Genomic DNA, 13,006 nt, shown 5'->3' with positions numbered 1-13,006 from the left:
ACACACCTAATTTTATATATATATATATATATATTTTTTTTTTTTTTTTTTCTTATAGAGATGGGGCCTCACCATGTTGCCCAGGTTGATCTCAAACTCCTGGACTCAAGCTATCCTCCCACCTCAGCCTCCCAAAGTGTTGAGATTATAGAATTGAGCCACCATGCCTGGCCTGGTGTTGTATTTTCAAGGGTATGCATACCCCCAGCTGACTAGATGTTTTCTTTCAGGTATGTTTATGCATATATTCATCCAAGAATGAAGCACTTACTTCCTTCCTCCACTCTTCCCCTATGGCTGTTCTAACCAAAGAGGTATCATCCCATCAATGCAAGATTTGGCAAAGACAAGAACAGATTCCCCATCTCCTATCTATAACCTAAAGCCAAGAGTGCCCTTTATTACTATATTCAGAACTCAGTAAGAATTCCTGTGGGTTAAAGACCCAAGCTACGCCCTCCAAGCCTTAAAAGTCCTTGTACTCAATTCTGTGCTGGGAGGACCCTGAACGATGTATGGGCTGGAGGGGTGAAGGTAGAGGTGCGAGGAAGCAGGTGCCAGGCGGACAAGCCCATTCTCACACCTGCTGCCTCGCCTGGATTGACTGCCAGATAGCTCTCAATATGCCTGGTTTGTGAGGAAGGGTGGGGGAAGGAAGGGTACATGGGTAGAACTGGTCAGCCCTCTGCATAGATAGCCAGGGTTTTGGATTGAGTATCCTCTCTACTCCACCATGTTCAGCTCAGAAGCCAGAAGTGCTTCTCAACTAGAGGCCAGATAGTGTCTTCTGCAACTCACAGCCAACATGACACACACAAACAGACACTCATCTTCAAGCCTTGATGGTGAATGGTCCCAACCCAACTTCCTCACGTCTACACCTCCAGCCACTGCCTTCAGTGGCTTTGCTCCCTTTACCCAACTAAATGATTCCATTTCCTCTGTCCTAACCCTCTTCCCTTTTCTCAGGAATTCAGAGTCATTCTTACCCATACCAGCAATCAGGGTCAGGAAACCCAATCAGAAAGAAAAACTTGAAGAGGAAGGCGGGCATCCGGATCCTATCACTCCCCAGTGACCAGCATGACACTCTCTCTCCAGCTACTGGGTTGGAAAGTGAGAGAACTGGATTCTGGCTTTCCTACCTTCACACTCTTCAGAACTGGAAAAGAAGCTTTTCTGCCAGGCACGGTGGCTCATGCCTGTAATCCCAGCGCTTTGGGAGGCCGAGGTGGGCGAATCACTTGAGGTCACAAGTTCAAGACCAGCCTGGCCAACATGGTGAAACCCCATCTCTACTAAAAATAGAAAAATCAGCTGGGCATGGTGGCGCATACCTGTAGTCCCAGCTACTCGGAGGCTGAGGCAGGAGAATTGCTTGAACCTGAGAGGCAGAGGTTGCAGTGAGCCGAGATCACGCCATTGCACTACAGCTTGGACAAGAGTGAGACTTTGTCTCAAAAAAAAAAAAAATTAGCAGGGAGTTGTGGTGTGCACTCATAATCCCAGCAACTCGGAAAAGGCTGAGGCACAAGAATCACTTGAACCTGGGAGGCAGAGGTTACAGTGAGCCGAGACCACGCCACTGCATTCTGGCCTAGGTGACAGAGACTGTGTCTCCAAAAAAAAAAAAAAGCTTTTCTTAATAATATTACTGCTGCCCAAAGACACCACTCCCTACACTAAGCAGCAGCAATGGAAGGGGTGTCCCCCAACTCTCATTACCCAATGTGGTACACTACAGATATCCCAAAAGGATTCTACAGCATCCCGGAAATGGATCCCCAGACCCCTCCCCGAGTTCAGTGGTTTGACCTGCTTTTAGCAGATGCCTAAAAACATCGAATATACTAAATACATACTTGTCAACTTTCTGCTGTAACCAACCTAGGCGCTTGAACTGGAAGTGGTGTATGCAGTGAATCCCCAGAGCCTTCAGACCTTATACCTCAAGGCTGAGAAACCCACACGTAAGTTCATTCTCTGTCACTGCCCCTATACACTGCAATGAAGGGCAGGGTTTTGCCCTCCATCCCACCTTAGCCAACCTAAGCCCTCCCACTGGCTTTCTACAGGCTCATTTGGGAAGCTCCCTTGCCCAGATTATCCTGAAGTGGACCCTGGGTCCAAGTCTTCCGCCAGTCCATGACTGATGCTACGCATGTTCTGGAAGATGGGATTGCTGTTTGTCCTAAGAGCTGGGTGCAAGCATTTACCTCCCAGGTTCAGTCTCCTCTTCATCCCGTCCCCTCAAAAGAACTGGAAGGTTTCAGCAACTGCCACAAGAGGGCTCCCCTCTACTTCCTTCCTGGCATTCTAAATTGAGTGCTAAGGGACAGATGGGAATAGGTCATCCTCTTCCCCAAGTTGTTCAGGGGTCCAAAGACCCCCCCACTGGCCCACCATTCACCTAAAGTCCTCTCCATTATCATTATGAGAGGTTGTAGCTCTGAAAGATATCTATTTGCTAATATAGAAATAAAACACCTGGCCAGGCGTGGTGGCTCATGCCTGTAATCCTAGCACTTTGGGAGACTGAGGTGGGCAGATCACCTGAGGTCGGGAGTGCAAGACCAGTCTCACTAACATGGAGAAACCCATCTCTACTAAAAACACAAAATTAGCCGGGTGTGGTGGCGCATGCCTGTAATCCCAGCTCCTCAGGAGGCTGAAGCAGGAGAATTGCTTGAACCCGGGAGGCAGAGGTTGTGGTGAGCCGAGATCATGCCATTGCCCTCCAGCCTGGGCAACAAGAGCAAAACTCCGTCTCAAAAAAAAAAAGAAAGAAAAGAAAAGAAAAGAAAACACTTGGGAAAGATACTCTTATCAGCACCCTGTCACCAAGCAGAACTTTGGAGAAGCCTGGAAGGAGGAAAGTGTCATCTGATCTTGAGGAGTAGGTGGGTAATGTTCAAAGTCATTGGGATTGATAAGACATGTCTGGTTGGAGTAGTTTGAGAGTTATATATGGGTAGAAGCACTGGTCCTTGAGGGTGATGGCCTATTAATAACAGAAGTGCTGAAAAGGAAAATTGGCAGGGGAGGCAGCAGGGAAGTAACTGAATACAAATTATATGTTTCACACTGGCACTTGGGTCTCTCAAACTTATTATATGCCTAAATCCTATCCCTTTCCCTCAACAGCAGGCTGGGAAGACCTCTGTCCTCAAAGCTTAAGAAAATATTAAGATTGGGGAAGGCTTGCATGGCTCACCCAGACCTCACCCACCCTAAAGGTAGCACCATCCCTTTCTTTGCCTGGAGCCAGACACTGGTAGCAGGGGAGGAACAGAATAGTGGTGGGAGTGCGATGGGAGGATGGAGGCTTTATGGAAAAGGTCTATTCCTCAAGACATTTGTGGGATCTCTGGATGAGGCTTGGCATCCTGACAATGAAAAACCACACGCCTGAAGTAGAGCTGATGCAAGGCCATCAGTTTTAAGAAGGATCAAGGTCATTACATTGCCCAGACGTTTATCCTTCATGTTTATTCACTGCCATAGTCCAGAACTAGACTAGTGAGGGGGTCTCTGTTCAAACTAGAAGCACCTCATGTGCAAGGCTGAAGAGATCTGAGAGTAGAGGCACATGGGGCCCTCCAAGTTCAGGGCCCTTCAGCCAGTGAAGTCCATACAGTCTACCAACAGGTGAGAAATACGGCTGATTTCAGGTTTAAATCCTTTAGAACTAGAGGAGGAAAGTCACAAAGCCCTCAAACTCTGGTGCCCAAATCATTTGGGCTCCCCACCGCGGGGTATGATGGGAAGAAATAACCAGTGTGGAGTGGGACTAAATTCCTCCATAACCTTACTCTCTATCAATCAAGTGTGCCTTTTACCCCTTTGCTGAAAGAAGGAGCACTATGGAGAGAGGGACCAGAAACAGGACTCCCCTCACCGTGAAACTACTATTCCACGGCTGCTGCACAGCAAAGATGAAGGTCTGCTCCAAAGCTGCATAAAACAAGTTTAATTTCCAACCAGGGTCACAGTCATCGCGTTATCCCACATTTTGAGCAAGGATAGAGAAGGTGAGTTATTAAACATATACAGTCTACATTCCAGAGGAGGAACTGCAGTTACCACTATAACACTACAGACAAACTTTGGGGTGTGGGGAGCAGGGAGTCCTCAGGAAGCAGAAAGCTGGAATCAGGGAAAGCATAAAATTAAACCTACCAGAGAGGAGAGGAGAGGGAGTGGGCAGAAATGGAATGAAACACCCAATCCCAAAAGAGCTGTTAAGTGAATGGGAATGTAGAAAGGACTACCCCTGCCAAGGGCTTAGCAGCCAGGGATACTACCAAGATCACTTACTGCCCCCTGCTGGACAGATCTGGGGCAGCACCAAGGCAACCTCCTAACATTTTCAGCCCCAGATTGGTCCCTGGAGCCCCCCAAAAAACAAGGTGAGGGGTGAGGCCTGAAGTGAGGAAAACCTATTTAGGACTGGCATCTAACTAGAGAAAGTCAGGGAATGAGGCAGGAGAAGAGGCAAAGTCCTCATGAACCACAAAGATAGAGTGGAAAATCCTAAGTAGGAAAAAATACATGGAAAAGGGCAAATGAGCAACAGCAGTGAATGAGTTGAGACTGAAAAGGAAAGAGTTCAAGGAAGGAGAGGCAATGGGGCAGGACAAAATAAATCTGAGGAAATAGAGCAAATAAAAAGTATGGAGGGAAGCATCTGTGGGGCCAGGGAAATGAATACATTTTTAAATGAAATAGAACCTCCAACACCCCCCCTACAACTACCACACACAAACACACCCACACCCATACACACACACACACACACACACACACACACACACACACACAGGCCTAGAGAGCAAGATACCTGCACACACCTGCTGCATCCCGGGTAACACATCACTAAGTAACTGGCACTGAGGGAGATACCCCTGGAACCTCTCTTTCACATTTCACAGTTCAATCTTGGATGGGGTTACTAATATTGATCCACCTGCTATCGACAAAAGTGGCCAGGAAACCTGGCTCCATGGAGTGGAGCTTGGGACAGCCCTACTGGGAAGGGGTCCCTCAGCCATGCTGTGGGGGGCCCTGGGCCCTGACCTTAGCAGAAAGGTTATGGGCAGCTGTCTCGGAGCTCAGGGCGCAGCCAGCACACACATGAGCCCACAGGACAGCTACGTCTTCACAGAAACTACAGAAGTCAGGACCCAGGCCAGGACCTCAGGGACAAGTGCCCCCTGCAGACGGAGAGATGCAGTAGCAGCAGCTTCTGAACAACTACATAATAATGCGGGGAGAACCCTGAAGACCACTGCATCCTACAAGCACTGACAACCACCTCAGGATTTTATTTCCTCCACTCTAACTCCCAGATCCATTTATGAGAAGTGGGTGAGGAGGGCAGGGGCATGGAAGGTGAAGGGACAGCAAGGATGGTCTGATGGCCTGGAAACAATAGAAAATCTGCATCCTTTAGCATATCCTGGACTAGAAAACAAGAGTTGGAGAAGAGGGGGGTTGATACTAAGGTCAGCTATGTCACCCCACTTCCCAGCTCATTAGAACACCTAGTCAGCCCTGGTCAGGCCAGTAGGAGTACTAGGGTGAGAAAATTCTGACCAAGGACAGATGAACCATCCAACCCCCAAGATCAGAAGGGTGGTGGGGCACTAGAGGGCAGGAATGGGATTGGTCCATGCCTCACCTTCTCCTAATAACAAAAGAGAATGAAGATGGAAAACCTGAGGCCTTCACCTCCCTTCCCCCAATGCCCTGGGTCCCTAACACACACCGCGGACTTGCCATCCCCACCCCTCAGTCAAGCTCCAGAGGAACAGATCTGAGGATGGTGGGGGAGGATCAGTTGAACACTCTAAGCTGGTAAGAGTGAGTGGGTTCCTCTCTCCTTCCTAACAGTAAGGCAGAGCAGAGTGGCATCTCCTTGGGAACAGTCATCTAGAGATAAATACCATCCTCCAGCCCTAAGAAGGGTAGAGAGAAGAGTACAAGGAAAATGGTGGTGGAGAATCCATCATCTGTCCTATCATCCAGAAAAACCTACCTGCAGAGAGGAGGGTAACCAGTCAAAGACTGGGGCAGTCCGGCCTGACTAATGCCCTCCCACCTTCTTCCCTTAATCTCACCAACACAGAAGGGGCAGATGACAGGCTCCAGTGGGCAGTGTCCTGGCTGCAAGCCCTGAGCTTCACTCCACCCCCTCCCCGCTCCCCCCGGCCCCCACAAATATATCTCTCTATACATGTATATACAGGCGCACACATGCACGCAAACAGAGTGGCCCGTGCAATTTCCATGTAGAACAGGGAGAGGGTGGCGAAGGAAAGGTAAACAGGGAGTAGAAGGGCTTGTGGGGACAGGGAAAGGACTCAGGTGCCAAGAGGACAGCAACCACTGCCAAACAAAGAGAATACCCCACTCAACCTCCCGAAACCCAGAGGGTGAGAGAGAGAGGGGCCACCCCATGAAACCGTAACAACTTTGTTTTTGTTTTAAATCCAGTAAATTGGAATGACTCATCATCAGGACAGCAATTAGGGATTGGTCATATAGGTGGACAGGAAAAACGAGGGGATGCAGGGGAGGCAAGGCTCTTGCTGGGCATGCGGACATGATACCCAGGGCCCTGGCCACACTTGCAATGGAGAGGAAGGGGTAGGACTGGGGCAGGGTGACAGTAGGTATGTCAGGGGTGGGTGGGGCGCTTGGTTAGGGCTGTCTGGCTCTCACTTCTTGTTTTTGAGCTGATTGGCCAGCCAGTCCAGGCCTTCGTACAGCCCGTCCCCGCTGGTGGCACAGGTGGCCTGAATGTACCAGTTACGGTGACGAAGGGAATGCAGGCCCAGCTTGTCTGTGATCTCAGCAGCGTTCATAGCATTAGGCAGATCCTGGAGCACGTGGGAGACACATAAAAAGAAGCCTCAGGATTTTTTAAAGGCTTCTAGAACATCCATCTACCAAAGAAATGTGTACCAGCACCTTCCCCTCCTCCTTTATTTTAGGAAACCCAGAACAAGATCCTAAGGAGCTACTTTGGATTTAGTCACCTAGAACTCAAGATCCAAAGCACTAGAGGTCACTGTACTGAAGAATTGGAAACCAAATACGAGGTTGGTGGGGAAGCAAGAGACGTGATTCAGACTGACCAAAGAATCAGGTCTGTCTGACAGCAGGAGTGAGGCCAATTCTCCTAAAGTAGATAATAGGCAAGATGAAAGAAAGATTTGAGGCAATTCCTGAGGACTGAAATGTTGCTAAATAAAGCTTGGGGTAGGGCACAAGAAGAGGGACATAAAGAAGCCAAGTGCTCAATTTCCCACACTCCTAACATTGACAGCATACTAAAAGGGTTAACCATATAATAGGCCCAAGAGCCAACAATTTCCACAGCCAGTTTGCTGTCTCCCAAATTCAGGGGTGGGAAGAAGTCTCACCTGTTTGTTTGCAAAGACAAGGAGTACAGCATCCCGGAGCTCGTCCTCCGCCAGCATTCTCATCAGCTCTTCCCGGGCCTCATTTACTCGCTCCCGATCATTGCTGTCGACCACAAATATCAACCCTAGGAAGGCAGAGCATGGGCTGCACTAAGATGGCAGGTAACCCCCTCCCCCCAACCAAAAGACCACACCTGCCTGACACCCTCTAAATATTTGCTCCCTTTCCTCCCTTTCTTCTGCCCCCAGGAGCTGCAGCAGGGTAACAGTTGGCCACCCATAAACAAGAAAGACAGCCACACTCTCTGCTCATACCCAACCAACCCACGCTAGGCCTGGGCATACCTTGGGTGTTCTGGAAGTAGTGTCTCCAGAGGGGTCGAATCTTGTCCTGGCCACCCACATCCCACACTGTGAAGCTGATGTTCTTATACTCCACTGTCTCCACATTGAACCCTTTGGAAAAAAAACAGGCAATGGCCACTTGGCCTCAAACACTAGCCCCGCAAACACCACCACAATGAGTTTGGTTCTGCTTTCCCCCAGTGGTGGCCATGACACTAACAATGGAACAAAAGCTAAGGCTTCCTCAGACCTGATAATCGTTAACCTAGCAGCCTGAAGGCCAAAATGAAAACCTAAGAGAAGTCGAAGAGGATGAGGAAGGTTGGTTGAGAGGTTCACAGTTGCCTAGGTAATGTGGGCCAACTTTCCTGACTTTTCCACTCAGTCTTTGGTGCTCCCTCCTACAAAATGACTCAGCCCTACTCCAGCACTTTGGCCACCAGAGTCGGCCTCAGCTAAGATGTGGGGCCTGAGAGGCAGAGTAAAGAAAGGGAAGTAAGCTGGCATCCTGGAGCCCCAAAGGCAGAGCCAGCTGACAATGCTGACTGGAGCCCCCATCTACATGGCAAATGTTCTCCCTCCCTTCAGCAAACTGTAACCAAGATTGGCCACCAAAGATCTAAACCCAAGTAAATCCAAGCCTTTGGCAGGAACATCAAAGCCTTTTACCTGCTTTCCAAACAACACAGAGAACAAGCCAACTCCATGCCTGAGGGCAACTGTTGAGTGCCAGGCCATGGAAGTTCCCGCATCAGAGCCAGGTTAGGTGGGCAAACAGCAGCCTCAGCACCTGATAGTAAGCTAAACAACACCGCCCTCTTTTCGGAACCCCACAAATTGTATGGACTTGCCTGGGGAGAAGAGGCCAGGTGGGGGAACCAGGAATAGGTCCCTGCCCTGCCTCAGCTGCCAGCATGAAAGCCCACATCCAAGCTGTGCTCTTACCAATGGTAGGGATGGTGGTGACGATCTCCCCCAGTTTCAGCTTGTATAGGATGGTGGTCTTTCCTGCGGCATCCAGGCCCACCATCAGGATGCGCATCTCCTTCTTCCCAATCAGGCTCTTGAGAAGGTTTCCAAAGATATTGCCCATGATCACAGCAGCTGCTTTCTGGGGACAGTGGGGCCCAAGTAGGGGCAGTGGCAGTCTGGTTTTGGCCTGGTCCCTGGTATGGAAGACTTGATCCTAGACAAAGGAAATGTAAAATCGTACCATCATTTGCTTGTCAGGACTTCCACGTAAATAGAATTTCCCAAGGTCATGGCTAGAGTTCATTCATGACAAACCGAGAGCCTGAGGGGACTATAAATACCAAGGCCCACTCAGATACATACTGAGTCTTTGGGAACAGAGACAAAGCAGTAAACACTAAGGATCCCTGCTCTGCCAGTAATCTAACTGTGTGACTCTGGGCAAGTTACTTCACTTTTCCATATCTGCACCTGTAAATGGAAGGGGGATTGAACTAGATGATTTCTGAAGTCCCTTCAGTACTGACATTCTACCCTATACCCCAAGGCATTGCAAGATCATTAATGCCCCTCCTTCCCCTAACCTTACTTACCCTGAGACTTCTGGCAAGGGTGGGAGAGGAGGGAGTGGAATGAGGAGTGGCTCTCTGTGACTCCTGACAAGGTTCAGGCTTGCCAGTTTCCCAAGGTTTATGCTCTCTCCTCTAATCAAGAGACTCTGCCTCTTCCTTTCCTATATTTTTGCAACTCCATCTTTCTTTCACACCAAAATAAATGAGGAATAAGAAAGCCGCACTCTTAAAAGAGGCTGATCCTTTACATTCTGTGGAATGCCAGCTGCTAATGTTGTGCCCTGTTCAAACAACAGTGCACTGGGAGTAGAGAGGTGGGGTATGGCGGGGCTACCCCTTTACTCCTCAACTAGGTGCATCCTTGGCTTACTGTGGCCCGTCCAAGGAGGGGGCTGTCCCACATGGTCGCTGCAATGAGGCAGTCATCTCATTGGTTCTCTGCTTCTTCCCTAAGCCTTTCGGCCTATTCTCCATATAGCATCTAGGGTGGTTTTAAAACTAAACTCAGGTCATATGTTTCCTTTGTTCAAAACCCTCTCGTGGCTTCATAGCTCCTTTTCAGTAAAACCCAAGGCCCAAACCATGGCTTACAAGGTCCTACATGACCTACACTCCCCTACTTCTCTTATGAGATCTACTACTCTCTCTTTGCTTACTCCACTCCAATTCCCCAACACTTTCCTTTCCTGCCTCAAAGCTTTTTTTTTTTTTTTTTTTTTAAAGAGGCGGGGTCTTACCATGTTGCCCAGGCTGGTCTCAAACTCCTGGGTTCAAGCAATCCTCCTGTCTTAGCCTCCCAGGGAACTGAGATTACAAACATGAGCCACCATGCCTGGCCCAAAGCTTTCATATTTGCTATCACCTCTGCCTGGAATGCTTCTCTCCCAGATAACCATCACAGATTACTCCTTCACCCCCTTCAGTTAGTTGTCTGTTTCAGTGTCACCTACCAAAGAGGCCTCCCACAACCACATGTATAACACACACACATGAAGACACAGACCACTCCCTACCCCATTTATCCCACTTTACTTTCTTCATAACATTTATCACCATCTGATACATTATATATTTATTTCTTGCTGATCGTTTTATTCTGCCTAAGATATCAGCTCCTTATGTGTTTTGTTCACTGCTCTGTCTCCAGTACCAAGAATAGTGCCTAGCACACAGTACTTGAAAAACTGAACTAATCCCCAGGGTCTCTACTGACTTTACTGACAGCTCACTCAGACTGGATGCTATGCCTGGTATATGGTATGCACGTAACAAATACCTGCTGAGGCCAAGCGTGGTGGCTCATGCCTATAATCCCAGCACTTTGGGAGGCCGAGGCGGGTGGATCACCTGAGGCCAGGAGTTTGAGAACAGCCTGGCCAACATGGTAAAACCCCATCTCTACTAAAAATACAAAAACTAGCCGGGCGTGGTGGCACACTCCTGTAGTCCCAGCTACTCAGAAGGTTGAGGCAGGAGAATCGCTTGAACCTGGGAGGTAGAGGTTGCAGTGAGCCGAGATCATGCCACTGCACTCCAGCCTGGGTGACAGAGCAAGAATCTATCTCAAAATAATAATAATAATAACAACAACAAATACCTGCTGAAAGGATGAACAGGACCAAAAGAATCATTAGGAAGGTATAAAATGTCTATCTGCTCACCCCAGCCATTGCCCCAACAGACAGAATCAAAGATTCATTCATTCATTCCCTTTCTTCTTCCCTCTCTTCTCTGTGGCACAGGATAGCCACAGAAATGCATCTTTGAAACAATAGTAAAATGAGGATTCAGAATCACCCATACAAGCCAGTTCTCTGTGCCTGCAGGAGGCATGTGTCAGCGGGCAGCTTATTCAGCAATCACCATATGCCAGCTGCTGGCATTCTCTACAGAGTCTAGGAACCAGAGACACACACACACCCCAAACTCAGCAGCCAAAGGGACAGGTCAAGACAAAGTGCACCCAAACCCAAGAATGTGAAAGGTGGATGGGGAGGAATCCTATTTACAAGCTAATGCATGGGGGTTTGGTGGGAGTTTGGTTGTTTTTACAAAAACTTCTGACATTTCCCCCACCACCCTTCTCAGTTTGCAGCAAATTCCAGACTAGTGCAACTGAGCCAGATCAACAGTCCCTGAAGACCAAAGTACTAGTTTGTCCGAAAAAACAGAAACAATGAGTGCTTATGAAGTGTTTCATCTTCAAAAGGCCTCCCCAGACAGCCACTAATGAGCCAGGCGTGGCACTCTCAGTAGGTTCCCCAGATGAGCCCCACCCCTGACCTAGAGGGTTCACACACCGGGAAGAAGGGCTAGCTCAACCTTAGGGTTCAACTTCAGCCAAGCCACCCGCTAGCCTTCCTCCCTACTCTTCCTGCCTCAACGCACCCAGGTGGACAGAGTCCTGAGGACCCCTGAGCGACCTACCCAGCTAAGAACAGCTCTCACCAACCTTGGCAATTTGTAGTAGTGATTTTTGGTTATGCTACTAACACCTCATGAAATGTAAACCTTTCCCAAGTTCTCCTAGTCTTCTAGCCTTTATTCTGCCTCTTGCTCAGGCAGCCTTTCCTTCAGCTCCAGATGACACTTTGCTTTAAAGGTTTGGTATCAGGCTTTGGCCCAGATTCTGAATTAAATTTATGCCACACATTTATCTTGCTGTCCTTTAGGACTGAAACTATTGCTGATTAAATGCTTACCAACTGTGAGTATAGTGGTGGCTGAAAAAGATATAAGTAGCCAATATGCCTTGCCCCAGAACACGGGTACACTGTCCTTTGATTTGCTTCTTTGTTTGGCTGTCATGCTGAAGTCCTGGTTCAAAAACTGATCCCAGTGTTACACCTATTATTTCCTGGCATGCCACATCAAGGCCTTACTTTGAATGACCTTAACCACTCAATGTGGCACTTACTACCTTGTGGAGTTTTTCTTCTTTTATAAGTCTGTGTATTTACTGTCTCCCCCGTTAAACTGTGTATTCCCTATGTGCAAAGACTATGTCTACTTATTTTGAATCTGTCCTCCCTCTATTGCCAAGTCAACTGTGGGAGTTCAATTAAGCACATTGGCTGATTTAAGCCTCATCTGAGGATGTCCTTATATTATTTCTTCTGTCCAGTAGGATTTGGTATCTCTATGTAATGCACAGAGAGTTGCTTAGCTATCCTGTCCATTCTCAGCCATTTTCCACACATATTTGACCCAGGACTGGTTTGGGAACAACATAAAAGGACTAGAAGACTAGAATTGGTGGGATTCTCTCTTGCCATTTAATATACAGTGGGACTGATGAATAACTGATAAAATATCTAAATAGCTGGCCGGGTATGGTGGCTCATGCCTGTAATCCCAGCACTTTGGGAGGCTGAGGTGGGCGTATCACCTGAGGTTGGGAATTTGACACCAGCCTGGCCAACATGGTGAAGCCCCACCTCTATTAAAAATATAAAAATTAGCTGGGCATGGTGGTGCGCGCCTGTACTCAGGAAGCCGAGGCAGGAGAACCACTTGAATCCAGGAGGCAGAGGTTACAGTGAGCTGAGATCACGCCGCTGGCACTCCAGCCTGGGTGACAGAGGGAGACTATCTTTAAAAAAAAAAAAAAAAAAAAAAAAAAGGCCGGGCACAGTGGCTCATGCCTGTAATCCCAGCACTTTGGGTGGCTGAGGTGGGTGGATCACCTGA

The 13,006-nt window shown here is 48.4% G+C and overlaps 1 protein-coding gene and 1 long non-coding RNA gene across 5 annotated transcripts in view; one reads left to right on the top strand and one right to left on the bottom strand.

Annotated features, from left to right (window-relative positions):
• Positions 1 to 13,006, bottom strand: part of ARF3 (ADP ribosylation factor 3) — a 28,216-nt gene that overhangs the window by 1,968 nt on the left and 13,242 nt on the right. Inside the window, exons 2-5 of one of the 4 annotated variants that reach the window (XM_055295038.2) lie at positions 8,718 to 8,958; positions 7,773 to 7,883; positions 7,428 to 7,552; positions 3,956 to 6,881 (exon numbers count right to left, since the gene is read on the bottom strand). In XM_055295038.2, coding sequence (XP_055151013.1) covers positions 6,720 to 6,881; positions 7,428 to 7,552; positions 7,773 to 7,883; positions 8,718 to 8,865 — 546 coding nt within the window. In that variant the 5' untranslated portion in view covers positions 8,866 to 8,958 and the 3' untranslated portion in view covers positions 3,956 to 6,719. Of the gene's footprint in view, positions 1 to 3,955; positions 6,882 to 7,427; positions 7,553 to 7,772; positions 7,884 to 8,717; positions 8,959 to 13,006 lie in introns of those variants that run through there. The other 3 variants (XM_063610652.1, XM_063610653.1, XM_055295041.2) reach the window with 3 other exon arrangements.
• On the top strand, positions 6,909 to 9,519 carry LOC134731539 (uncharacterized). The gene is made up of 2 exons (XR_010113891.1): positions 6,909 to 7,103; positions 7,677 to 9,519. It is a non-coding gene; the product is annotated as an uncharacterized lncRNA (long non-coding RNA).

This window comes from Symphalangus syndactylus, chromosome 10 (assembly GCF_028878055.3).
Source record: "Symphalangus syndactylus isolate Jambi chromosome 10, NHGRI_mSymSyn1-v2.1_pri, whole genome shotgun sequence".
In the NCBI taxonomy this organism is placed as follows: Eukaryota; Metazoa; Chordata; class Mammalia; order Primates; family Hylobatidae; genus Symphalangus; species Symphalangus syndactylus.
The sequence above is the reverse complement of the archived record's forward strand: the minus strand, read 5'-3'. Positions and strand labels throughout refer to the sequence as shown.